The following is a 26,030-nucleotide window of genomic DNA, read 5'->3' as shown; positions in this document are numbered from 1 at the left end:
TGGGACACTGCAACTGTCATATATACATGCCAGTTGCCAAGCCACTGAATTTTGAACATGTGACCAGGTGATGCTGCAATGGTTGTAACTGTGGAAAATGGTCACAAGTCACATTTTTCATCACTTCTGAAACTTTGAATGGTCATGAAATGAATAGTTGTAAGTCAAGGACTACTTATACTCGTGATGGTGAACCTATGGCACACATGCAACAGGTGGCACGTGTAGCCATATCTGTGGGCACGTGAGCCGTTGTCCTAGCTCAGCTCTAGAGTGCATGCGCATGCTGGCCAGCTGGTTTTTGGCTGGCCCCACTCACACCACTCCTCCCCTCCCAGGAGTTTCCATGCAGCCCATTTCGAATGCCAGGTAAGTACAGGGCTCGTACAGAAGCTCTGGGAGGGCATTTTCGGCCTCCAAAGGGCCTCCAGGAGGTGGGGGTGGGGGAGGCCGTTTCCATCCTCCCCAGGCTCCAAGAAAGCCTCTGGAGCCTGGGGAGGGCGAAAAACAGGCCTTCCGGGCCCACCGGAAGTTGGGAAATGGGCTGTTTCTGGCCTCCAGAGAGCCTCCAGGCGGAGTGGGGGAAGGGTGTTTTTGCCCTCCCCAGGCTCCAAGAAAGCTTCTGGAGCCTGGGGAGGGCAAAACAGACCTACCGGGCCCACCGGAAGTCATGAAACAGGCCATTTCTGGCCTCCGGAGGCTTTAGGGAGGCCTGCTAGGCCCAAAATGCGGTGCGGGGAGGGTCGTGCACGGGGAGCAGAGGCGGTCATGCATGCACACACGGGGGGCATTGAATTATGGGTGTCGGCACGTGTGTGCGCGACCCCCCCGCTTCACCCACTTTTCACACGTGATGGCAAAAAGGTTAGCCATCACTGTGTATGACCTATACTTACTGTGTAAGATCTGTGTAGCTGCCCATCTGGATAGCTCACAAGAAGACTAAAAACTGAACTATAAAAGCCATAAACCATATATTTGAATATGTTGCAGAACTAACAGTATCTCCACAAAATTCAAAGTGCTGTTTTTAACCTATAAGGCCTCAAATGGCTTTACTTGTAGGTTAAGGTGACCAGATTTTAACATTGGCAAAGAGGGACATTGTGGGCGTGGCTTATTTTGTGGGCGTGGCTATCTGGTCACGTGACTGGGTGGGCGTGGCTAGCTGGTCACGTGACTGGGTGGGTGTGGCTAGCTGGTCATGTGACCGGGTGGCCATGGCTATGTGTATAGGGTAAGGTGAACAGATTTTAACATTGGTAAGGAGGACACCATTGTGGGCGTGACTTATTGTGTGGGCGTGGCTTGGAGGCCATGTGACTGGGTAGGCGTGGCTAGCTGGTCATGTGACTGGGTGGCCATGGCTATGTGTATAGGGACTACTCAGAGGGCTGAAAAGTCATTTCTGACAGGTCCTCACACTTTTGACTGGTCCTCACACTTATGACCATCCTCACATTTATGCCCGTGCAGTATTCTTAACAACCATGTCACTCATTTCACAACTGCTTCTCTTCACCATGATGACAAGATAGGGCAAAAATGTAAAATGTGAGGACAGTCGTAAGTTCGAGGACTGGTCAAAAGTGTGAGGACCAGTCAAAAATAACTTTTTCAGCCCTCTAAGTAGTCCATATGCACAAAAGGACTAACCAGAGGGCTGAAAAAATCATTTCTGACAGGTCCTCGCACTTTTGACTGGTCCTCACACTTATGACTATCCTCACATTTATGCCCATGCAGCATTCTTAACAACCATGTCTATTTATTCATATTTGTTCTCTTTTATTCTTTAAAGTTTAACCATTCATTCTTTATCTTAATATCTTTATATTTGTTTGGGATTGGCTTTCTTCCCTTTCATCTTTTTTATTGTACCGCAATCTTTCTCCTCAAACCTACCACCTCTCTCTTTTCTTTCCTTCTTACTTTCTCTTCCCCCCCTCTTCTTCTCCTCCCTACTTCCTCTTCCTTTCTCCTTCTCCTCCTCTCTTCCTCCCCCTCTTACCTTCACTCCTACTCTAATTTCCCTTCCCTTCCTTCATCCCTCTCTATTGCTGTATCCTTTTATGCATATGGACTACTCAGAGGGCTGAAAAAGTTATTTTTGACTGGTCCTCGCACTTTTGACCAGTCCTCGAACTTACGACTGTCTTCACATTTTACATTTTTGCCCTATCTTGTCATCATGGTGAAGAGAAGCAGTTGTGAAATGAGTGACATGGTTGTTAAGAATGCTGCACGGGCATAAATGTGAGGATGGTCATAAGTGTGAGGACCAGTCAAAAGTGCGAGGACCTGTCAGAAATGACTTTTTTCAGCCCTCTGGTTAGTCCTTTTGTGCATATGGACTACTCAGAGGGCTGAAAAAGTTATTTTTGATTGGTCCTCGCACTTTTGACCAGTCCTCGAACTTACGACTGTCCTCACATTTTACATTTTTGCCCTATCTTGTCATCATGGTGAAGAGAAGCAGTTGTGAAATGAGTGACATGGTTGTTAAGAATGCTGCATGGGCATAAATGTGAGGATGGTCATAAGTGTGAGAACCAGTCAAAAGTGTGAGGACCAGTCAAAAATAACTTTTTCAGCCCTCTAAGTAGTCCATATGCACAAAAGGACTAACCAGAGGGCTGAAAAAATCATTTCTGACAGGTCCTCGCACTTTTGACTGGTCCTCACACTTATGACCATCCTCACATTTATGCCCATGCAGCATCCTTAACAACCATGTCACTCATTTCACAACTGCTTCTCTTCACCATGGTGATAAGATAGAGCAAAAAACGTAAAATGTGAAGACAGTCGTAAGTTCGAGGACTGGTCAAAAGTGCGAGGACCAGTCAAAAATAACTTTTTCAGCCCTCTGAGTAGTCCATATGCATAAAAGGATACAGCAATAGAGAGGGATGAAGGAAGGGAAGGGAAATTAGAGTAGGAGTGAAGGTAAGAGGGGGAGGAAGAGAGGAGGAGAAGGAGAAAGGAAGAGGAAGTAGGGAGGAGAAGAAGAGGGGGGGAAGAGAAAGTAAGAAGGAAAGAAAAGAGAGAGGTGGTAGGTTTGAGGAGAAAGATTGCTGTACAATAAAAAAGATGAAAGGGAAGAAAGCCAATCCCAAACAAATATAAAGATATTAAGATAAAGAATGAATGGTTAAACTTTAAAGAATAAAAGAGAACAAATATGAATAAATAGCAGTAATTAGAAACACACATACAAACATACAATTTATTTTCTTTGAACAGAGTATTTGGCCAGTTCACAAATTTAAACAGTGTTTAGTCACTTCAATTAAATTTACAATTTCTATATTTCCTTTTTGCCATATTTATTCCTCATCTATTTTTTTAAAAAATAGATCCTCATCTCTAATCTTAATCAAATTCAATTTTTCCCTTCTATTCTATATTATACCCCTTCCCATTGTCATCTATTTTTATATCCATCCTCACATTGTTTAATTATGTAATTATGTAATACAGTTGTTTAATACAAATTCAACATTTTAATATAAATCAATTAGTTATAAAACTATCTTTTTTGTATATTAATCAATATGAACATGAATATTCCTATTATTTCCATGCAATCCAATTTCTTACAAATCAATTAATTATATTTACCAATAATAATAAACCAAATAATTTCCCCCATATATTCCTCTGAACCACAACTTAACCATTTCTGCTTTCAACACAATATACAATTAATAGTATCTCAATTATTACAATTCCCTAGTTAAATACAGCTTTTTTTTCCTTTGTGTTTTAAAATCTTGAACTCTCCTCCTAAATTTCCCATTGTTTGCAGTTTTTCACCTACCTTTTTTGGGGAGGAAAAATAAAAATAAAAATAAATCTCTCTCTGCCTCATTTTGTCACGTTGCACCAAAGATCCTGGTTTCGGTTTCGTTTCTGCAGCTTAGCTAGGGGGAAAAAAAACTCTTTACACTGATTGCCTGTAGGGCGGCCATTTGAAGCCCCGGGCAAGAGTTTAAACAGTTTTTTTTTCTTCTAGCCATCAGCTGGGGCTCAAGAGGCAGCGGGACTGAGGAGGCAGAATGAAAAATCGGGACTTTTTTGAAACGCCGCGGGACGCGGGACAAATTGCTAAAAATCGGGACTGTCCCGCCAAAAGCGGGACGTCTGGTCACCTTATTGTAGGTACTATTAGGATCAACTCATGAGAGGATCAACATCATGAAAGAAATTAGTGGTAGTCCCTCATTGTCAAAGATGAAGGAAGCAGATGACGTTAGTAAAGACAGAGTTGTTTTAGAAAGTTTTAGGAGAATGACAAAGTAAGTGGTTGGTCAGTTTTTGCAATTTATTAATTTTATCATATTTAAAATAGTTATGTATTATGGTTAGTTAATGTTAATTATCAAGAATCTAATATGTAATTAATGTGGCATACAAAATTGATAAACTTTAAGAATTGTATATATAAAGGCATATATTTAAAATATATGAAGATATATGTCTGTCTATTTATTTGCCTGCGCTCATTATGAAGCACTTTCCTGAAAACTTCCTTGGTTGCGACTTTGTAGACAGATAAAAGAAAATATTCTTTTATACATTGTGCAGTATTGCCCCTGAGATTGGACTTCTTTGCAAAATTACCTGTGATATAATTGCTATATATCATCCCCAAGATGAGGGGCAGTATGACTTTCAATACCAAGTTTATTTTTTATCAAATATTTTAAAGTTGTGTGTTTGGAATGCATTCTCTTGTTTAATATTTCAGTTTACTATTCTGTTATCATTTGTTTTGCAGATTGCATGTGGTTCAGAGCACAATCTAGCAATAGTTGGTAAGTAGTATGATATTTTGTATTAAATGTTCTGAAGTCTTCCTCTTTTAGTTGTATGCCAATTGTAGAACAAATTATTTAGAAAGTATTCTAAGGTATATATTCTGGAACTAATGCAAATTAAAAAAGTAGAAAAGAATGAAAAAGGAATAGAAAGTGCGGAAAAGAAAATATAAAGAGAAATACAACAGAAGGAGTAATAATATAGTAAATTTTTTCTTCTCCCTTCATTACAACAACTGCAAACGTTCTCTGAGAATACAACAAACAATCATTTCTTCCTATATCTCTTTTTTCTATAAACAAATTCTTAAACCTGACATTCCTAGTTAGCAACAGTTCATAAAGGCTTGCAAAAAAGCAAGATATATATTTTAACCTTAAATAAAATATATATTATTCCCTTTATATATATCCCTCCCCTTTACATTTACAAAGTAATTTATCACTTATTCTAAAAATACAACAAAAACTATCTTTTTCCAGATCTTTAGAGTTTCATCATTCAGTCCTAGTCAGCAAAAAGCCATTAAAGTTTGGGCTACCAGAAATATTTTAACCTTGATTAAATAAACAAACTTTGTATTATTTCTGTTTGGAGTTAACAATCTTCATATTTAAACACTTTAAATAATGTCTCAGAATTTGATTTCTTTTTATTTTCCTTTTGTCTCTTCTCTGAAAATCCTTTAACAAATATCTTTTATAAATCCAAAATAAGAACATTTTCCCAGTCATTCTTCTAGTTTGTTATTTGTATATCCTTTTAATTATTAAGAAATCAGTCATTTCATTTGTATATCCATTGTAACATCTTTTTCCATATCATTCTTATAACTCGTCATTATTAAATGCAAGGGAGATGGGTAGTTAAGAAATATTAAATATTAAACAAACAAGCAAACAAACAAACAAATACCGTATTTTCCTGCGTATAAGACGACTGGGCGTATAAGACGACCCCCAACTTTTCCTGTTAAAATATAGAGTTTGGGCTATACTCGCCATATAAGACTGCCCCTCTTCCAATGCACACCAAATAAAAATTAAAAAACATCAACTGGCTCACCTACACTGTAAAAGCAGCTGTGCTAGACCCAAAATGGCCCCTGTAACAAGCAGGAACCTCACACAGCCACAAAAAGCCCCCCCAAAAAACTTTCACACTCTAAACACACACAACACAACACAACTGGCTCACCCACAATGTAAAAGCAGCTGTGCTAGACCCAAAATGGCCCCTGCAACAAGCAGGAACCTCACACAGCCACAAAAAGCCCCCCCCAAAAACTTTCACACTCTAAACACACACAACACAACACAACTGGCTCACCCACAATGTAAAAGCAGCTGTGCTAGACCCAAAATGGCCCCTGCAACAAGCAGGAACCTCACACAGCCACAAAAAGTCCAAAAAACCAACTTTCACACTTTACACACACAAAATTCCACATACAGCTTTGTGAGATTTTGTGTGTTTGTGTAGTTGGAGTGAAACACTACAGAAACACACTAAATCTCAGAAAGCTGCACAAATATTGTTTTATTTTATTTTATTTTTATTTTTATATGAAAGCTAAATTTAAAACTTCCTAAACTTTAAATGGCTAGGTCTAAAAAAGAACAACTAAAAAAACCCCAATTGACTATTTTTTTTAAAGCTCCCAAAGGGGAAAAAAACTTACCCAATAGAACAGGGGTCTCCAACCTTGGCAACTTTAAGACTTGTAGACTTCAACTCCCAGAATTCCTCAGCCAGCTTTGCTTTGCTGGCTGAGGAATTCTGGGAGATGAAGTCCACAACTAACTCCTTGCTTGATTGCAGGCAGGGAGTTGCTTGCTTGCCTGAATAGATTCAGGCAAGCAAAGCAAGGCAAGCGTTGCGACTAGCAGCTGAGGTAAGCAAGCTGGAGGGGGAAAACTTTTTCCCTTTTACATGGCTCTGGCCATCCCAGCTGAGTTGCAGGGAATTCAGCTGGGATGGGATCGACCGTCAGAACTGGGACCGTCAGAGCCATGGTTCTAGCGATCCCAGCTGAGTTGCAGGGAACTCAGCTGGGATTGTCAGAGCTGGGATCCTCAGAGCTGGGATCGCCAGAGCCATTTAAGGCTCGTCAGAGCCTTTCGGGCTGGTCTGCCTGGTTACAGGAGAATGACACCCGGTGTATAAGACGACCCCCGACTTTTGAGAAGATTTTCATGTGTTAAAAAGTCGTTTTATACGCCGGAAAATACGGTAAATCCAGGTTTGAATTCACCTCAGTCTGGGTGTTATCCAGTAAAATTTGTTCCTCTTTAATAACCTCATTTAAATCCTGTTTTTCCATAACAGACAATTTTAAGATTAACTTCTTTTTTTTGATTTATATGCCGCCCTTCTCCGGAGACTCAGGGCGGCTTACAGTGCGTTAAGCAATAGCCTTCATACTTTTGTATATTTATACAAAGTCAGCTTATTGCCCCCACAAACTGGGTCCTCAATTTACCTACCTTAGAAAGGATGGAAGGCTGAGTCAACCTTGAGCCTGGCGAGATTCGATCTTACTTTAATTGCAGACAGCTGATGTTAAATTACAGTGCTTCTGTCTGTTGAGCTAAACCAGGCTCCTTCTGAATCCATTCTTCCCAAATATTCTTGAATTCATCCAGAATTAAAATGTTTTGCTGCATTCTGTATTAGTGATTTGAATTTAAATGTGTTTTTATTTATAATCTAGTGTCTAGTGTTTTTATAATCCTTCTAGTGTCAAACCTTTAAACTCCTATCTTTTTTTGTTCTTTTCTAAGCCACATTTTCCCATGGAAAGGTTTCTTATAATTAATTTCAAAATGTTTTCAAATCTCTCTGGACCCTTAATCTGTTAATAACTTTCTGAAATCAAGATTCTAATCATCCTTTTATTGTTTATCTCCTCCTTTTAAAGCCTTAATCTTGTCCTTAGTGCTTCTTTATTCAAGGATTGAAGGAAACTCAACATTGTAAAGGTTCTTAATAGGTTCTTAATTCTGTCAACAAACACAAGTGCTGATTTACCATCAACTTATCAGGTACTTAGGAGCTATGGGCTTGGCAGCACAAGGAAACCATAGCCAATTGCCAGCCATTAACATACCAATCAACCAATAGGAAGTCACCACATAAATACACTTCACAGAATAGCCCAGTAGAGAGAATTTTTTTGAAGATGGGCTCCAGCACAAGTCTGAAAGCTTTGAAGAGTAAACTTCTGGTCCGGTGACCAACCCAGATTCGATCTTGCAACATTATCTTGGGACATGTATATTTGCCTTCATTCATGAGGTCCTTAATAGTTGAAATGCAATTAAAATATAATTCCAAAAGTGATAAAGAAATGAGGCTCAACTAAGCTTTTTGTCCATATATACTACTATGTTAATGGCTATGAGTTTGATGGAACTCCCTTGACTCTCAGCCGCTTCAATCATGAGTTCATCACAAAAACTTTGGTTTCTGTAATCCACTTACAAGGAGCAGCTGTCCAGAGTGCGTATGTGCAATCTCATGATCTCTCCTTTTTCTGGAGAGATTGAAAGTGGCCAGAATTTGCCTTTTGGACATTGATTTCTGAGGCAACATCATCTCAAGGATGTTCAGCACATCATGTCCTCAACAGAAGTAATTGGAATTGTTGGTGAAATTCTAACTCCAGCAAAGCCTTGGGCTACAAATCTCAAATAATACAATTAATAATTTCTCACATACAGACAAAAACCTGTTGTTTCCAGTGCCTGCGGTCGCAGTGATTTCCCACTTAATGCTCTATTAGTAGCAAGATCTTTTCACCCAGCACAGAGCATTTGTGTACAGCAAGGAAGCACAGCATGTCCTTGTATTACTTTTATCAATTATACATGATAAATTCTGCCTTGACTAAGACTACATTGTATGAGCTTCCTGAAAGATCAGCATGGCAGCATGTTAACAACTCCTTCTTTCTCCTAGCTGTCCTAATCATATCCATAGTTTGCTTAAAGGGTACTTAGCAGGAATTCTTCCTAACAACCAAACATTATTCCTTAGGTCTAGCATTTATATCACTGCTCCATCAAGATTTATATGCTTGAGTAAGAGGTAGACATAACGATTCAGTTGTTTATTGTCAAAATCCTTGTTCAGTGGTATTATAATAATACATTCTAATTTAGGCAGCAGCCAAATTTATTCTGCAAGTGAAAACCAAGCAAAACAGAAGTATAATAAAATAGGTGAAAAATATCAGTACAAAATAAAACATAGCTAGCAGGGAATTATGTCAGGAAGGATTGATATAGATACAGGGGATCTTAGCTGATAAGCAGATTTTAACAAATATAAATATGCATAATTAATATTTACCGTACGTTTGCTAACTGCAATAATTAAAAGAAAAGAAATTCTCTAGAGAAAAAAAAAGGATATTTGCATAGTCTCATTGCTTTGTAGTGAATCAACAATATAATCAACAAAATCTTTGGAATTTTTGCCAAGTACAGTTTACAATGAAAAGGCATGTTTTAAAATTAATGTATTTTATGTAGATGCAGGATCTAACAATAAACTATTTTTATACTTACTCTGCTTTCATACTCTCACAGAGGGAAGCTTTACTAGTCACATAATAATTTTGCTTTTAAGAATGTAAGAGTTTATGGTTTATTAGATTATCATAAAAAAAGAGATTGAGAGATATTGAACTATAAGTTAAACAGATGAAAAAATAGTTTTATCTAGGCACTGATAAGCATAGCATTCTATATTAATGGAATGCAGTTTTACTTGGAACAGCTTAGAATCTTGCAACAATATCTTGCAACAATAATCTTACAAAGCCTTGGAATTTATATATCAGCCAAGTCATTCAATATGCTGGCCTCCTATAAACAAGTTAGGAGGTATTAACATGTTTCTTGTTCAGGAAGATCTAACTATCAGAATTTACATATGTATTTGTTTACTGAAAGGAAAAATTAAAATAAACCAAATGTATATGCAGACATTACTCAGATATTTTAAAACGCCCAGCAAGCTCTGACTTTCAATCATTATTATATCCAATCCAATATATCAGTGGCTGAACAATGACAATGTATCACTGTCAGGTAATTATAAGAGATAGCCTTTTTACAGCTTTTCCCTCCATAATAAACATTTTGTACTGTCCATAATTTATGAGTGGGGTGATTTTACTGTCCAGAATGGTATAGGGCCGTGATGTTGAACCTATGGCACGCGTGCCAAAGGTGGCATGCAGCGCCCTCTCTGATGGCACGTGAGCCATTGCCCCAGTTCAGCTTTGCTGCGCATGCATGTGCGCCTCCCGCTGGCCAGCTGGTCTTTGGGTCTCTGCCACGCATGCGCGGGGCATTTGCGGGGGGGGGCATGGATGCATGTGGGGGCGGGCCGTATGTGGGGGGCATGCAGGCATTGCATTTTGGAGGTTCACGTGCACGCTTTGGGCACTCGGTCCGGAAAAGGTTACCCATCACTGGTATAGGGTCTCTTGCTTGAACAAGGAGTTGGACTAGAAGACCTTCTGGGTCCCTTCCAACTATGTTATTCTGTTATTCTGTTACTTGAATCAAATTTTCTGATGTTGATGGAAATTGCTGAGAAGGTTAATCATGATAGATTTGCCCTGTTATAGAGGGCTTTGCCCTGTTATACAGGGCTTCCCTATGTTCACCTATCCTGGAAAGTTGAGATCCTTATATAGAAGCTTATTTAAAAACATATATAACATAAAAGTGGGATGGAGAAAAGCTGTCTATGTTCTAATAACTCTGCTTCTCAGGGTATCTGAGAAAGCTGATTTGCCAGAACAGTTGAGGTCACAAAGCTAAATTCAGATGAATTTTAGATTTGTCTGAACCCAATGGATACATTCAGACTACTTTACTGGGTTCAGAGAACATCCTTAAATTTATTTGATGCTGCCTTCACATCTTGCATGAATCTAGCTATTCTGACATGGGCAGTGAAGGTAAGGAAACAATTGCTTGGTGTGGTGAAAATACTGATCAGTGATTAAGTGCATAATCAATTTAAGGATTAAGAATGAAATGTTGAACATTCTAAATAACCGTTTCTGAAACTTAACGACTTCGAGAAGTATAGACTTCAAACCTCAGAATACAAGGATTTCTTACAGTAATTCCTCCAATAATTGGGACTGGTGTTAAAGGAAATCTTTTGAACTGTAGTTGTCTTGCATCTTTATAGAATTGAACTTGGGTGTGGCAAAATAGTTTTTTTTTTAAAATTGAGGAAATTACAAACAATGTCTTCATGTGTTGCATATCATATATAGTCATACAATCAATAAGAAAACAACAGGAGTCCAAGTGGTGGGCTTAAATTGCCCTAAACTAATTATAGTTTATTCATGAAGTTGTTTGCAAATCACACTAAGCAAAGGACAAGCAACCTACATGATGACTTAACGTGAGGTGAAAAGTGTAGTGCATAGTTACCCTTTTAATTACAGTTTGTGGTAATATAAACAGATGATAGCCACCATGAGCAGACAGAAGGCTGCTTCTCTTCCCATTTGGTTTGATAAATTTTCCACACAGGATTTTAAAAGACAAAACCTCTATCGTCACCAGCTGAGGTTTATCTTTTTCAAATTTTATGTGTTTAAACCTTTGGGGAGAGATTTTGTAGAAAGTGGTTGGAAGTAAAGTTTAAGCTGCTTCTATATTTCATAATATAAAGCAGAACAGGACACTATCTGGTTGAGGCACCTCTTTTAATTATATAGCAAATATCATGTTGTTCAGCCCTCTTAGTGACTAGAGGAATATCAATGGCATTTTTTTCTGAGACAGAAGTATAAACAAATTTTGTCACAAATCCTGCTTTGTGGGTGTTTTGCTTCTGACAGATCCCTGGTGGGACAGTTGCTACTAGGCACAAAGAACAGCTCGTGTTTATCAGAATTCTAATTTACTTTTCAAAATGAATGATGAAGTGATAGGAGTTCAAGCTCTTCCTCTATAAAAATGCCATGCAAGCTCAGACAAGTACTGGCTCTTCTCCAGAGGCTTTCTGTCCTATAAATAATCATATCAGAAAGCTTTTCAGGAAAAGTTGTTCCTGGATTAAGAAGAATTGCTGTGTGTGTGTGTGTGTGTGTGTGTGTGTGTGTGTGTGTGGATAAAATATGTGTATGGTAAGCATGATCCCTAACCACTCTAGTCCAACTAGTCTCATCCTGGTCTACACATAAGATTTTTAGCCATTCTTTTTCTGGATATTCTGCTAGTCCTGTTTTGGTTTTTTGCTTCTCTACTAACCATGTGAGATAGAAAAGTTCAAATGGATCTACAATCTCCAAAAATATAATCTGTTTCTGTACTGTACCAGGTTTCTTTTAGAAAACAATTCTTTGAAAATGGAAATAAATGGACTTTTATAAGGTCCAAATATAGCTGGGATACTATAGGGCTGATGACATTAAAAAGAACTAGTGGCCTGTGGACAAATGAAACATTTGAACTTACAGCATGCTCTAATTCACCTTGACAAATGCTGAATTGATCTTGAACAAAAATAAGTTAAAATTAAAAGGAATGAATGAAAAAATGGTTATAAGCCTGGACTGTAATTCTGTTTCTCTGCTTCCCCTCTCCCCCTTGAAAAGTTATTAGAATACAATCTAACAATTGATGTATCTCGAGATGATTTTCAACAGTTCATATTGTAGTAGAAAATAATAGTAAATTATTGTTAATATTGTTAATATCATTTTATTCCGTATTTCAAGTAGGGAATCTCTCAAATTCATGATGGTAATTCATCTACTAAATATTTTGACATCCGATTTGATTAGTTGGAAGAAGTGGGAAAAGCATAATGAGAAATCTAGGCAATCTATAATGACATAGGCAGTTAGAACAAGTCTTCTTCCAGACTCTATGTTCAGCCATCTCTTTGTTAGATCCAGGTCCCTCTTCATTGGTCCAGACTGTCTGGGACTGCAGACCATGCAGTGATATTTACTTTTTTGGGAGTTGTCCCTTCAGCTTTGAAGGACACTGTAGTGTGCTCCCTCATTGAGAGACCATTATTGGACACAATGATTTTAGGTAATTTCCATCCACATCCTACTTTCCCTTTTGAGACCAGTTTGTTGAGAAGATGGTTGGCTTTAGCTCCAAAGGATCATGAAGGACACAGATTATTTGGACCCATTTCAGTCAGATTTCAAGCTGGATCATTATATGGAGCTAACATTAGCCACACTTGTGAATTATTTGAGGTGGAAATGCACTGAAGATTGTGCATTCATCCTCATGTTCCTTGATCTCTCAGTGGCTTTCTGTACTGTCAATCACAGTATCCTTCTGGAATAGCTGCAAGGCCTGAGAGTGGGAGGAACCATTTTATTGTGTTTTTCCTTTCCTGGTTAACACCATCCCTTGAGTATCTTGATGACATTCAGGAAGCTATTAAAATTTGGGTGTTCTCCAAGGCTTTGTGGTTGAGTGAAGGGAGCCTGTATTACAAGATATATCTGGTCATATCTTATTTTTAAGTTTGCTTGTAATTTATTTTTTGCTTTTGCAATTTTTTTACTTTAAAGCTTCTCAGAGTCATTGGGAGTTTGGTGGCCTATAGTGAATTGTAATAAAATGAAGACAATAAGAACAGCAGCAACAATAATAAATTATTCAATTTATTTGTATTATTTGAATTATTATTTAATTATTCAAACAAATGCAGTCAAGGGCAGATCTGAAAAAAAATCATCAAATGATTCAAAGTGCAGATTGTGCAAAGAAACAGTAGATCATACGCTCAGCTTGTACAAGAAAATTGCACAAATTGACAGTGACCAAAAAGATTTCACCGGACCCTCTATAAGAATTATCATGTGCCAATAATGAAAAATTGATGGGAACATAGAGTTGAAAAGATAATCGAAAATGAGTAAGTTACAATACTGTGGATTTCTGAATACAATCTGATAAAATCTTGGCTCATAGCATACCAGATTTAACTATGGTTGAAAAGAAGAAAGTTTGGATAATACCAGGACATAGTAGAATAGAAAACAAAGAATTGGAGAACACAAAGTATCAAGGTTTGAAAATAAAAAAAGAAAGGTTATGACATAAACCCACCAAGGTGTGGTAGTTATTGGCATGCTGGGCGGCCAAAGTCTTGCACTGCATTTAGTAAATTGGCACATTAACAAAATTTCCATTTGTCAAATATAAAAAGCCATAGTGCTTGGATTCACACATATGCTATGCTGATATATTATGACATCCTAAGTTCTTGGGAAGAATTTAATGTGTTTGAAGGTGAATACCTGCTAAAGAACTATGATTCCACATTTTTGTATACATAATAATAATAATAAATACTAATGTGGAATGGTCCCTTATTTTTATGGTTATGTAACATCTCTGTCCTGGCTTCTGTCCCACAAACTATTATCTTTTTTCCCCTTTTGTTTTAAAGTTTGTTCTAATATGCCTGCTATTGAATCCCATTGGACAAGTCTTCAGTTACTTTTAATTCTTTGTATATAGATGTAACATTTTTTGTTTTCTGATAACCTGATCCTCTATTCTCAGCTCTGTGTTAAAACATTTTCCCCAAATAACCCCAAAAGGCTATTTTGACAGAAAATCACAGCCAGTGACAGAGCTTTTGTTTTAATTGTTTTAAAAGGTAGTTTAGTTAAGGTTTGGAAGTCTGGACAGTTCCACAACTCAAATGGCAACAAAGTTATTATATGATTATTTTCTGGACTAGGGCAGTTTACAGTAATATTGTAAACACATTAGCAATAGCAATAGCGCTGAGACTTATATACCACTTCACAGTGCATTACAGTCTCTCTAAATAGTTTACAGAGTCAGCATATTGCCCCCAACATTGTTTGATATGGGCAGAAGTATTTGAGAAGCCACATCCAAGACTTGAGTCTTTCCCAAATTGGTACCCTTGAAATGTGTTTGGACTATAATTATTTATTTATTTGAATACCACCTTTATTATTTTTACAAACAACTCAAGGCATCAAAACATATTTATTTATTTATTTATTTATTTTATCATATTTATATACCGCCCTACTCCCGGGGGACTCAGGACGGTGAACAGCCAAGAAAAAATACAATAACATACAAAAGTTAAAAGCTATTAAAAATAGATTAAATAATTTGGGCTCAAAAACAAATTTAAAAACATCCAATTTATATAAAACATTTAAAACCCAATTTAAAAGGGAGAGTTAGGCCAGACCAGTCTGTTGGAATAAAAACGTTTTTAGGGCACGGCGGAAAGTGTGTAAATCTTGGATCCTCTGTATCTCCGGGGGGAGCTCGTTCCAGATGGCAGGTGCCCCCACAGAGAAGGCTCTCTTCCTGGGGGCCGCCAGTTGACATTGTTTGGCCGACGGCACCCTGAGGAGCCCCTCTCTATAGGAGCGAACTGGTCAGTGAGAGGGTATTGGTGGCAGAAGGTGGTCTCGTAAGTACCCTGGTCCTGAGCCATGGAGCGCTCTAAAGGTGGTAACCAAAACCTTGAAATGCACCCGGAAGACCACTGGGAGCCAGTACAGCTCGCGCAGGAGGGGGGGTCACATGGGAGCGCCATGTCGCTCCCATCACCACCCACGCGGCCGCATTCTGGACCAGTTGGAGCCTCCGGGTGCTCCTCAAGAGGAGCCCCATGTAGAGAGCATTGCAGTAGTCCAGGCATGAGGTGACAAGGGCGTGAGTGACCGTGCGTAAGGGACGCAACTGGTGAATCAGGTGAACCTGATAAAAAGTCCTCCCGGCCACGGCCGTCATATGCTCTTCTAAAGACAGCCGTGAGTCCAGGAGGACGCCCAAATTGTGAACCCCATCTGTGGGGGCCAACGACTCGCCCCCAATAGTCAGTGATGGTGCCAGCTGACTATATCGGGACATCGGAAACCACAGCCACTTTGTCTTGGATGGGTTGAGCCTGAGTCTGTTCCTCCCCATCCAGATCCGTACGGCCTCCAGGCACCAGGACATCACTTCGAGGGCATCATTGGAGTGGTCTGGGGTGGAGATGTACAGCTGGGTGTCATCAGTGTACTGGTGATGCTTCACCCCAAAACCACAGATGATCTCGCCCAGCGGCTTCACATAAATGTTGAACAGAAGGGGCAAGAGGACCGATCCTTGCAGGACCCCACATACAAGGGGCCTCGGGATCGACCTTTGCCCCCCTGTCAACACAGACTGCGACCGGTCGGAGAGAAAGGAGGAGAACCACCGTGAAACAGTGCCCCCCACCCCCAACCCTTCCAACCGGTGCAGCATGATACCATGGTCGATGGTATCAAAAGCCACTGAGAGGTCCAATAGGACCAGGACAGAGGAGCAGCCCCTGTCCTGAGCCCTCCAGAGATCATCAACCAATGCGACCAATGCCGTCTCCGTGCTGTACCCGGGCCTGAAGCCCGCTGGAACGGATCTAGATAGGTCGATTCATCCAGGTACTGAAGCAGCTGTCGCGCAACCACACTCTCAACAGCCTTTGCAACAAAGCGAAGGTTGGAGACAGGACGATAATTTGCTAACACAGCCGGGTCCAGGGAAGGCTTCTTGAGGAGGGGCCTTACCACTGCTTATTTCAGGGCGGCGGGAAAGACACCCTCACTCAAAGAAGCATTTATAATCCCCTGGAGCCAGCCTCGTGTAACCTCCCGGGAGGCCAGCACCAACCAGGAGGGACACGGGTTCAATAAACATGTGGCCGCACTCAGTCTGCTCAGTATCCTGTCCACGCTTTCAGGAGTCACAGGATCAAACTCTTCCCATGTAATATTCTCAGGACCTGCCCCTGTCATCTCCCCTGGATCTACCCAGTCAGAGTCCAGCTGTTCCCGAATCTGAGCGATTTTGTCATACAGATATTGTACAAAGTCCTCAGCTCTACCCTCCAAGGGGTCCTCCCGCGCCCCCTGATGGAGCAGGGAGTGGGTCACCCTAAACAGGCTGGGCGATTATCTGATGACGCAATAAGAGCAGAAAAGTAGTTACTCTTCTCTGTTCTTATCGCCACTAGGTAATTCTTAATATGAGATCATACCAGTGTCCAGTCGGATTCAGAACGACTAGCCCTCCAACTGCTCTCTAGGCTTCTTTTCTGGCGCTTCATCTCCCTCAGCTCCTCAGTATACCAAGGAGCCAGGTGAGACCGGCGCCGGGTCAGAAGCCACAAAGGCACGACTCGGTCCAAAGCCCCAGCAGCTGCCCTATCCCAGGCGGCTACTAAGTCCTCAGCCGAGTCGTGTGCCAGAACCTCAGGAAATGGCACAAGCTCCATCTGGAACCTATCAGGATCCATCAGGCGCCTGGGGCGGAACCACCTCGTCGGTTCCGCCTCCCTGCGGTGGGGTGTGGCGGTTCGAAGGAGGGAGTGATCTGACCATGACAAGGGTTCAATCACTATATCCCCTATCTCAAGATCACTCAACCACTGTCCAAAGACAAAAACCAGGTCCAGTGGTATTTGACACCTTCCTTTTATTTTCCGCACAATAACAACCCCGTGATATTCCTAATTTCCATCCGAGGAAGAGCCGGTACCAAGGCAATGGTCAGATAAGAGGAGCTTGAGCCCGGCCAAGAAAACTTGAGAATACATCTCAGACAAGTCCCTCCTTAGTTCACATGAGGATAAAGTGAAGGATGGGAAAGCACATTCAGATTTGCAAGATTCTGTTACTACAGCTGTTATAATAAAGATGTTTATGACTTATATTTCATAGCCTAGCCTACTTTGTTGGGCTGGCAACCTTCCCCGCCCTGTGGAGAAGGTTGTGTTAGAATGTATATTTTTATAAATATTATTAGGCTGCCTCAGAGCTACATTGTTGTGTTATATAATTTCATTTATGCAATGAGGCTTCCCTGGTTTCTGGATCTCTTTGTGAATTTCTCAAAACTGCCAAGAAGGGGTTCCTGACCTTCCTAAATATATTGGAAGAAAGGGAGGATTCAGTCCTCTAATGGAAGCTGTCCTTAAAATGTACTTGTTTGTAATTATTTTCTGATTGGGCATCCTCACAGTTTAAGTTTTGTCTTCATAAACTAAAAATATCTTCAGGTATAAATTATGAAAATCATAGCTGGCACATGGTGATCTTAGCTGCGTTCAACATGGCGCGTCCTGAACTCTACTGGCCCAAACTCAAGAAGAGCAGATTGTTTGTTTTTCCTTAGGGCAACCACGATTTGGGCACAATAAACAAAATTTCTGAAATCTACATGGCCTAATTTACAGTAAGCAATATTTCATAATTTACCCATTAATATATCCTCCATAATTTCTGAAGCAACTGATAAAATACATGGCAGAATCAAGATATTAATCACTATCCAAATTAGATATAGTCATAAACTGAATTATCCTTATCTATTTTATTAGGAAGGTAGTATAAAATTGTCTGTTCTTATTTGTGAAAACATATCTGTTTCCAGATACACTGGCAAAATCATATTATCTCTACCTAGTACAGGGGTGTCAAACTCAAGGCCTGGGGGCTGGATCTGGCCTGCGGGGTGCTTAGATCTGACCAACAGGGCCACCCTGGAAACAGAAGGACCGGCCTACAGTGCCTCTGCCAGTGAAAATGGATCTCAGGAGGGCTGCGTGTGTCCCTCCTGACCTCCATTTTTGCTGGCAGAGGGTTGCAGGAGGCCATCACTGCCAAAACGGAACTCGAGAGCCTGTTTTCGCTGGCAGCGCGCTTGGGCCACCATAGGCACCCCCAACATGAGTGACATCGAGCTGGTCATGCCCACCTTGGCCACGCCCATCCTGCCCCCCCATGGTCAAACACAACCTTAACCTGAAATCGAGTTTGGCACCCCTGACCTAGTATGATCATTGCAATTACAACCTTATATGTTTGCAGGAAGACAAGTTGTTAAAGAGATTCTAAAACCTATTTTTTTTTATATTCATTCATAATTAATAAATAGGCTTTGTACTAAAATCAAATAATCACTATCACTTTTTTGCAGTTAGACAAAGAACATGTATAGGATGTATATGTAGTGTTTTAATTCAATAGACATTATGTGTTCATGACTTGAAATCAATGTGTTCAAATAGACCTAAAGAGAAAATTGACGAAAAAGGGAGTAGTAACTCAAGTAAGGAGATAGGAAAGGAGCACTTTGCTAACAATAAATGAGCTTATGGTTCAAATCAATGGCATCAAGTGTTTTGAAGGAACTTGCAGATGTCACTTTGAGCCTCTTTCATGAATTTTGAGAAATAGAAGATAGATGCAGTGGCAGAGGATAGGATAAGAATAAAAGTTGTTCCTATCTTCAAAAAGGGTAAAAAAAAAGAGAATATGGTTAATTAAAGGTTAATTAGCTTGATGCTGATGCCAGACAAAACTCTGGACCAAATTATTAAGCAGTGATTATTAGAAAAGAATGTATTGTTTAATAGGCATTAGCATGGCTTTATCAATGGTAAATCATGCTAAACAAAACTGATATTTTTTTGATGGAGGGACAAGTTCACTTACCATGAGATTGTAAGGTAGACGGTGTACCTTGACTTTAACAGAGTTCACATAAAATTTTTCAGACATGTCAAAAATATGGTTTGGATACCATTACAAGATTCTTATTTGGACTGGAGGAAAGTATGCAATGGTGTGCCCAGGATTCTTTTCACAGCTGTATGATGTTCAACATACTTATAGGTGGGTTGGATGGGAGGTTTGAAAATATGATTCTGAAAATTTTAGTAAGGTCGATGGAAATACCTTAGAAGACGGTATCTATAGGAAGATGCTGGCAAACAGTAGGTAAAAATAGCAACATGAATTTCATCAAATGCAAGGTCCTACATTTGGGAAGGAAAGAACAAGAATTGGGAGTGCATATTGGGCAGCAAGCCATGTGAAAAGAACTCAGATGTCTTCTGCAACACAAGCTGTACGTGAACCATGTATGATCTGGTTGCAAAAAAAATATTCTATTCTGCATTAGTAGAAGTATAGTGTCATGATCAGAAGAAGTCCTTGCTCTGCCGCTGCCAAAAAAACCAATGCAGTTCTAGGCTGCATTAACAGAGAGATGGACTCAAGATCATGTGAAATGTTAATACCATTTTATAATGCCTTGGTAAGGCCACACTTGGAATACTGCATCCAGTTTTGGTCGCCACAATATAAAAAAGATGTTGAGACTCTAGAAAATGTGCAGAGAAGAGCAACAAAGATGATTAGGGGACTGGAAGCTAAAACATATAAAGAACGGTTGCTGGAATTGGGTATGTCAAGTTTAATGAAAAGAAAGACTAGGGGTGACATGATAGCAGTGTTCCAATATCTCAGGGGTTGCCACAAAGAAGAGGGGGTTAAGCTATTCTTCAAAGCACTTGAGGGCAGGACAAGAAGCAATGGGTGGAAACTAATCAGGGAGAGAAGCAACCAAGAACTAAGGAGAAATTTCCTGACAGTTAGAACAATTATCAGTGGAATAACTTGCCTCCAGAAGTTGTGAATACTCCAATACTGGAAGTTTTTAAGAAGAGTTTGGACAACCATTTGTCTGAAATGGTATAATGTTTCCAGCCTAAGCGAGGGATTGGACTAGAAGACCCCAAAAGTCCTTTCTAACCTGTTCTCTTCTATTCCTATTCCTATTCCTATTCCTATTCCTATTCCTATTCCTATTCCTATTCCTATTCCTATTCCTATTCCTATTCCTATTCCTATTCCTATTATTTCTATTCCTATTATTTTTATTTCTATTTCTATTCTTCTCCATGGTGGTCAAACCACACTTTGTATATTTCGTCCAGTTTGGTTGCATTTTAGGAAGGAGATTGTCCAATGAAGAGCAACCCAGATGATAAAAGGCCTGGAAGGAAAAGCTTAGTCGAATAGTTGATAGTGTGTTGTTTAGCCTGGAAATGAAAAATAATAGGGAGATGTGATTATTGTTCTAAAATGCCTGAAAGGCTGCCATGTGGAAGACAATGCAGAATTGTTCATACACTAGCTGTTCGAGAAGACAAGGGAGGGACAATGTGTTTAAATTACAGAAAAGTAGATTTTGGTTAGAATCAGGAATATTTTCATAACTGTAAGAGTCTTATATCAATAAAGAAGGTGGACTGTTCTTTACTGAAGATATTTAATAGCTGTCTGTGGGAATGCTAAAATATCGAATTCCTGCATTTAGCAGAGAATTAGATATTTCCAAAGTCCCTTGTAGCACTTACATTCTATGATTCTGTGGAAAAAAATTGTTATGAATCCATGAATTTATGAATCTAAATTTAGATTCCAAATAAATGTGTATGTGAAATATTCTAGCAGGGCTTTGTTGAAACTATGCTTCCTTTGAATGCCTGCTTTTTGCCAAGGAAGAGTCACATCTGTTTAGCAGAGAATGAGTTAAGCTCTGTGTGTAGGCAGCTCACTAAGATGGGCAATGAAGCAGCAGAATTCAATTTGCAGTAGTGACCTAAGAAGGACTATTTTTAGTTAAAAAAAAAAAATAGGTCAGAGGAAATACAGTCCTATAAACCAAAAAATAAAAAGCCGCCTCCTGCTCTGCCTCCCCCGGGCTTGTTTACCTGTGTAACAAGATGGCTCCAAGGTGGAGAAACCAGATTAAGTATTATTGTATGATCAGTCCTTGAATCTTCCATTGTGAAATCATTTATACTTAAGCTTGTTCTTTAAAATTTATCCTCCATATTTTGACCAGTATTATATTTTTTGGTATAAAAAGCATACTGGTATAAAGATAGATCAACATTATGAAATAGATAGGACTTGTTAAATTCTCTGGTCCCAGTGAACAACTCAGATTGGATCCTGCAAAATTATCCTGGGACATATATATTCACCTTCATTCATGTGGTAAAAATAACTGTAAAATTGGATCCATCATGTGAGGACTTATGATTGCAATTTTTTACAATGGAAATTCCAGTTTCAATTGTGGTCGTAAATCGAGGACTACCTGGACCATTTGAAAATCAATTTTAGGCACTAAAACTCCCAGTCTCCTAGTTTTCAGCCTGGTGCCTTAACCCTGCACAAAGTGGCTGTTTGGCAACAGTTACTAGGATGAAAACAACCACCAATCACTTCCTATAGAGGTGACAAGTTTTAACAGAGAGATAAACCCATGCATTGCAAAAAAGAAAGATTTGGAATACTTCCTGCCTCTCTCTTGCATTAGTCTTCTGGTATCAATAGAACAGTTATAGCTAGCATAGTAAGTGGTTAAGGATAACCACAACATATGAAGGACTATAGGTTCTTTACATCTTCAGTATTTGGTCCTTAAAGCAATATTCTATTGCCCTCCCAATATTAGCAGTGATTTCTGAATATTCTTAGGACTTGCACTATTTTCTAAAAAAAGCATTATTAATATGGCACTGAGATGTTGGACTCTGGGATACCAGTGGTTTTGTAAGTTTGGTATGTTTAGGCTTGGTGGAGTCTTACCTAGAGCAGCCCAATTCCAGTCTGGGGTGAAGTATGGATTGATGGGGAAGGTGGTGACAGCGTGGAGATAGAAGCTTCATATGTGTTCAGCTGGACAACAGATAGATGGATGTCAGCAACAGTCAGCAATAGAATGTAGTTGCAGTTTCATTTTGTATCATGCTGTCTTGTTGTAGAGAGCCCTCTGGGAATAAGTAGTGGTCTGGAGATTTCAGCAGTGCTGTGGACCAGCTATTTTTTGATTAGTGGGATCTTGCTGGAGAAAGCAGCTAAGAAGATGTGGAGTTGACCTACCCATTCCATTTTGAGGCCAGTATTGAGAATGACATAGTACAGGCTAGACAAGGCTGGCATGACTGCACTGCTCTGAAGTGGTAACAGCATCCTGGAGATAGACCATTGGTGAAATGGAGCTTTAAGTGTCTCTAGATGGATAGTAGGAGTGAAAGCAGGCTGGGGGTCTTGCAACTGCCGTTTAACTGACTATATGATGTAGTGGCCATTTTTTGCAGTCTTCCCTCTCTTCTACTGGACTGTGCACTTGGAAGGATTGGCATTTGCTCTGCTGCTGGGAAGTTTGGCAAATCCAGTGGGACTAAATTGTGGACTCCAGCAAAAAAAAAAAAAAGAGATCAGGACAAGGTGATTTACATAAGCAGCTCAGGTGGAAACCCCTTTAATTCACATGGGTATAAAGGAGGGAGGGAAGGATTTGCAAGTTTCTGTTATAGCCACTTACTTACTTACTTACTTACTTACTTACTTACTTACTTACTTACTTACTTACTTACTGAAATTTAGTAACTGCCTATCTCACCAGAAGTGACTCTGGGCAGCATTCAACAAGTAATAAAGGTAGTTTTAGCCTTAGAGTGTTCGTTTCTTGGTTTATATAGTGTGGCTTGACATCATCTCTGAGGTGAGAGATGGGGGAGGAGGTGGATCCTAGCTTGGCATGTTGAATATGAGATGCTTTCCCCCCCTGAGGGCCTGGGTGAGAGTAGGGTAGCTAGAGTCTGCCTACTTGAAAAGCAAAGGTTTCCTGTGAAGGTTGTAACAGTGAGGATTGGTTGCAAAGTTACTTTTTCACTACAGTCATAACTGTGAACAGTTACTGTCTGAGGCAGTTGTTAAATGAGGACTACTGTACCTTAAAAAAAAAAGAATTATAATAGTCAACTCTCAATTACTGGGTATTACTGCTGTTTCATATAATGTATGTGAAGAAATAAGCCCTCCATTCCATATTTGTCCTAATTAACTTTTGAGCTGCATGATTACTTCTTAGGTATCTTCTCTGTCATTAGCTGCTCTATCACCTTTTTCATCTTAGAAAATAAGATTGGGAACTATTGGGCAGCTAATTATTGCCATAATAGAGCCGCGATGCCACAGTGGTTAAATGCAGTACTGCAGGCTGCTTCTGCTGACTGCCAGCTGCCAGCAGTTTGGTAGTTCAGGTCTCACCGGCTCAAAGTTGACTCAGCCTTCCATCCTTCTGAGGTTGGTAAAATGAGGACCCAGTTTGTTGGAGGTAATATGCTGACTCTGTAAGCCGCTTAGTGAGGGCTGTAAAAGCATTGTGAAGTGGTATATAAGTCTAAGTGCTATTGCTATTGCTATAAATTGCCCTAAAGTGATGATCCACACATTACAAATGGACGCTCCCAAGCACTCAGCTACCAGTTACTTAAATAGAGTTTCTTTTGGATTGTACCGGGGTGAAATCCAGCCGGTTCTGACAGGTTCTGGAGAACCGGTAGCAGAAATTTTGAGCAATTCGGAGAACTGGAAAATACCATCACTGGCTGGCCCCAGAGTGGGATGGGAATGGAGATTTTGCAATATCCTTCCCCCAGTAGTGGGGAGGGAATGGGGATTTTGCAGTATCCTTCTCCTGGAGTGGAGTGGGAATGGAGATTTTGCAGTATCCTTCCCCTGCCACGCCCACCAAGCCATGCCCACCAAGCCACACCACGTCCACCAAGCCACTCCCACATAACTGGTAGTAAAAAAATTTGGATTTCACCACTGGATTGTACCCTATGGTGCCAGATTAACTGTTGAATTTCTCTCTTTTTAGTTTATTTTGTCTTTTTAACCCTAAAAGCTATATTGGTTATTGAACATTGTTTTCTTTCATGACATACCTGGTCGGAGGGATTAAAAAGTACTGTTTATAATAGGTAAACAAGTTTGTAGTTTGTGAATAAGGGAATTGTATCCCCCTCTTCCAATGACTGATTACCAGAAGCCGACAGTGTCAGGTTAGCACTAATGGCCTGAATTTTGGGCAGGTCTGTAAAAGCTTTATTACACCATGCATTCCATCAAAAGCGTTTATGCCTCTCCTCCCCAGGTGGGCAGACCTATTTTTGGATTGTTTTGTGAAGTCTTTTATTCATTACAGGCGTGCTGATGTTCTCAGCGCTGTACTTGCTTGACTTACAGGATGAGATGGCCTTTTCTATCAAGTGAAACCTTGATGTTCAGGGTGAATCTGTATTCAGGGAAGAGATGAGAGCATTCCTGTCACAAACAATAGCTTTATAATATTCACTGGCTTGGGTGACAGAGCATGTAAAATCCACGTTGCCTTTGGTTGATCCTGTAGGTTGTGATGCATCTTTGAATAGATCTGTACCAACAAATGAGTGTCTGTTTTGATCACTGTCACTGCTAGTTCATTGCCCTGAGGTGTTTCTCTGAGTTCAAAGATGCTTCCCAAATGTCCCACATGATCTGGGGATATAAGTAGTCAAGACCAACATAGGCAGAGATTCTTAATTTCCCTGTTGCTTATTTCCTATAGTTATCTCCTACATGGAATGCAAAGCCAGCTTTATTTGGCTGTAGTGCTAAGCAAATCCTTTGGATTTAACTCCTTTGTTTGGTTTAGAATTTTAAGTGTTGGGTTCATCATGCCCCTTGAGAATGAAATTTGATAAGTATCTCAGTGGGAGGGCCCTTCTTGGCATGCAAAAGGTCCCAGATTCATATCCTTGATTAAGATGAAAAAATTCCTGCATAAAACTCTGAAAAATTATTGCTACTCAGGGTCAGTAATATTGGGCTTTGGAGAGCATTATTCTTATTCAGTGTAAGGCAGCTTTCTGGCTTTCTCTGTTCGTTTCCTTCTCTTAACTCCTGAGCTGTTTACAAAAGGAGGAGGGTAGAGGGAAGAAAAATCACCAAATTTTATAATGTAATACTAGGCAAAGGATTCATCCTAGCAATTAACTCTACTTCCTGTAAATGCTGCTGGTGAAGGGATGCTGCAGGTCACTTTGCCTTCACTAAAATGCAGTGACCGAATCTAACATTTAAAATGAAAGGAGGGCAGTGGCGCCTTTGATGGAGCTTTAAAAAAATATCACTGCCTCTATTTCAGTAAAGCACAGAAAAATAAATGCTTCAAAACTTTTGTATTTTTATATACTTTCATAGTTTTGCTCAGACTTCATGGAAAAAGCCTCTGGCATAACTCTGAATGTTGATATATTGGTAGTCCTCGTTTAGCAACTGCCTTGTTTAGTGACTGTCTGCAGTTACGACAGATATGAAAACTTTGCTCACCAATCCTTGCTTTGACGACTTTTGTAGGTCTGTAAAAGAAAAGAAAGCAGAAATAAGATCATAAGCACAGTTGCGGTTTCGCTTAGTGAGCGCTTTGCTTAACACCAGAGTTGCCAGTCCCAAGTGCGGTTGCTAAACAACG

The 26,030-nt window shown here is 39.8% G+C and overlaps 1 protein-coding gene across 4 annotated transcripts in view; it reads left to right on the top strand.

The window, feature by feature from the left end:
• SERGEF (secretion regulating guanine nucleotide exchange factor) overlaps nucleotides 1–26,030 on the top strand; it is a 100,047-nt gene that overhangs the window by 36,267 nt on the left and 37,750 nt on the right. For 3 of the 4 annotated variants that reach the window (XR_004591297.3, XM_034416954.3, XM_034416953.3), the window contains exon 10: nucleotides 4,784–4,820. Coding sequence is in view for 3 of the 4 variants with exons in the window: in XM_034416954.3 (XP_034272845.2) it covers nucleotides 4,784–4,820 (37 nt within the window). In the remaining variant the exon portion in view is untranslated. Of the gene's footprint in view, nucleotides 1–4,783; nucleotides 4,821–7,744; nucleotides 9,987–26,030 lie in introns of those variants that run through there. The other variant, XM_034416955.3, reaches the window with a different exon arrangement.

This window comes from Pantherophis guttatus, chromosome 1 (assembly GCF_059756535.1).
Source record: "Pantherophis guttatus breed Tessera chromosome 1, ASM5975653v1, whole genome shotgun sequence".
In the NCBI taxonomy this organism is placed as follows: Eukaryota; Metazoa; Chordata; class Lepidosauria; order Squamata; family Colubridae; genus Pantherophis; species Pantherophis guttatus.
The sequence above is the reverse complement of the archived record's forward strand: the minus strand, read 5'-3'. Positions and strand labels throughout refer to the sequence as shown.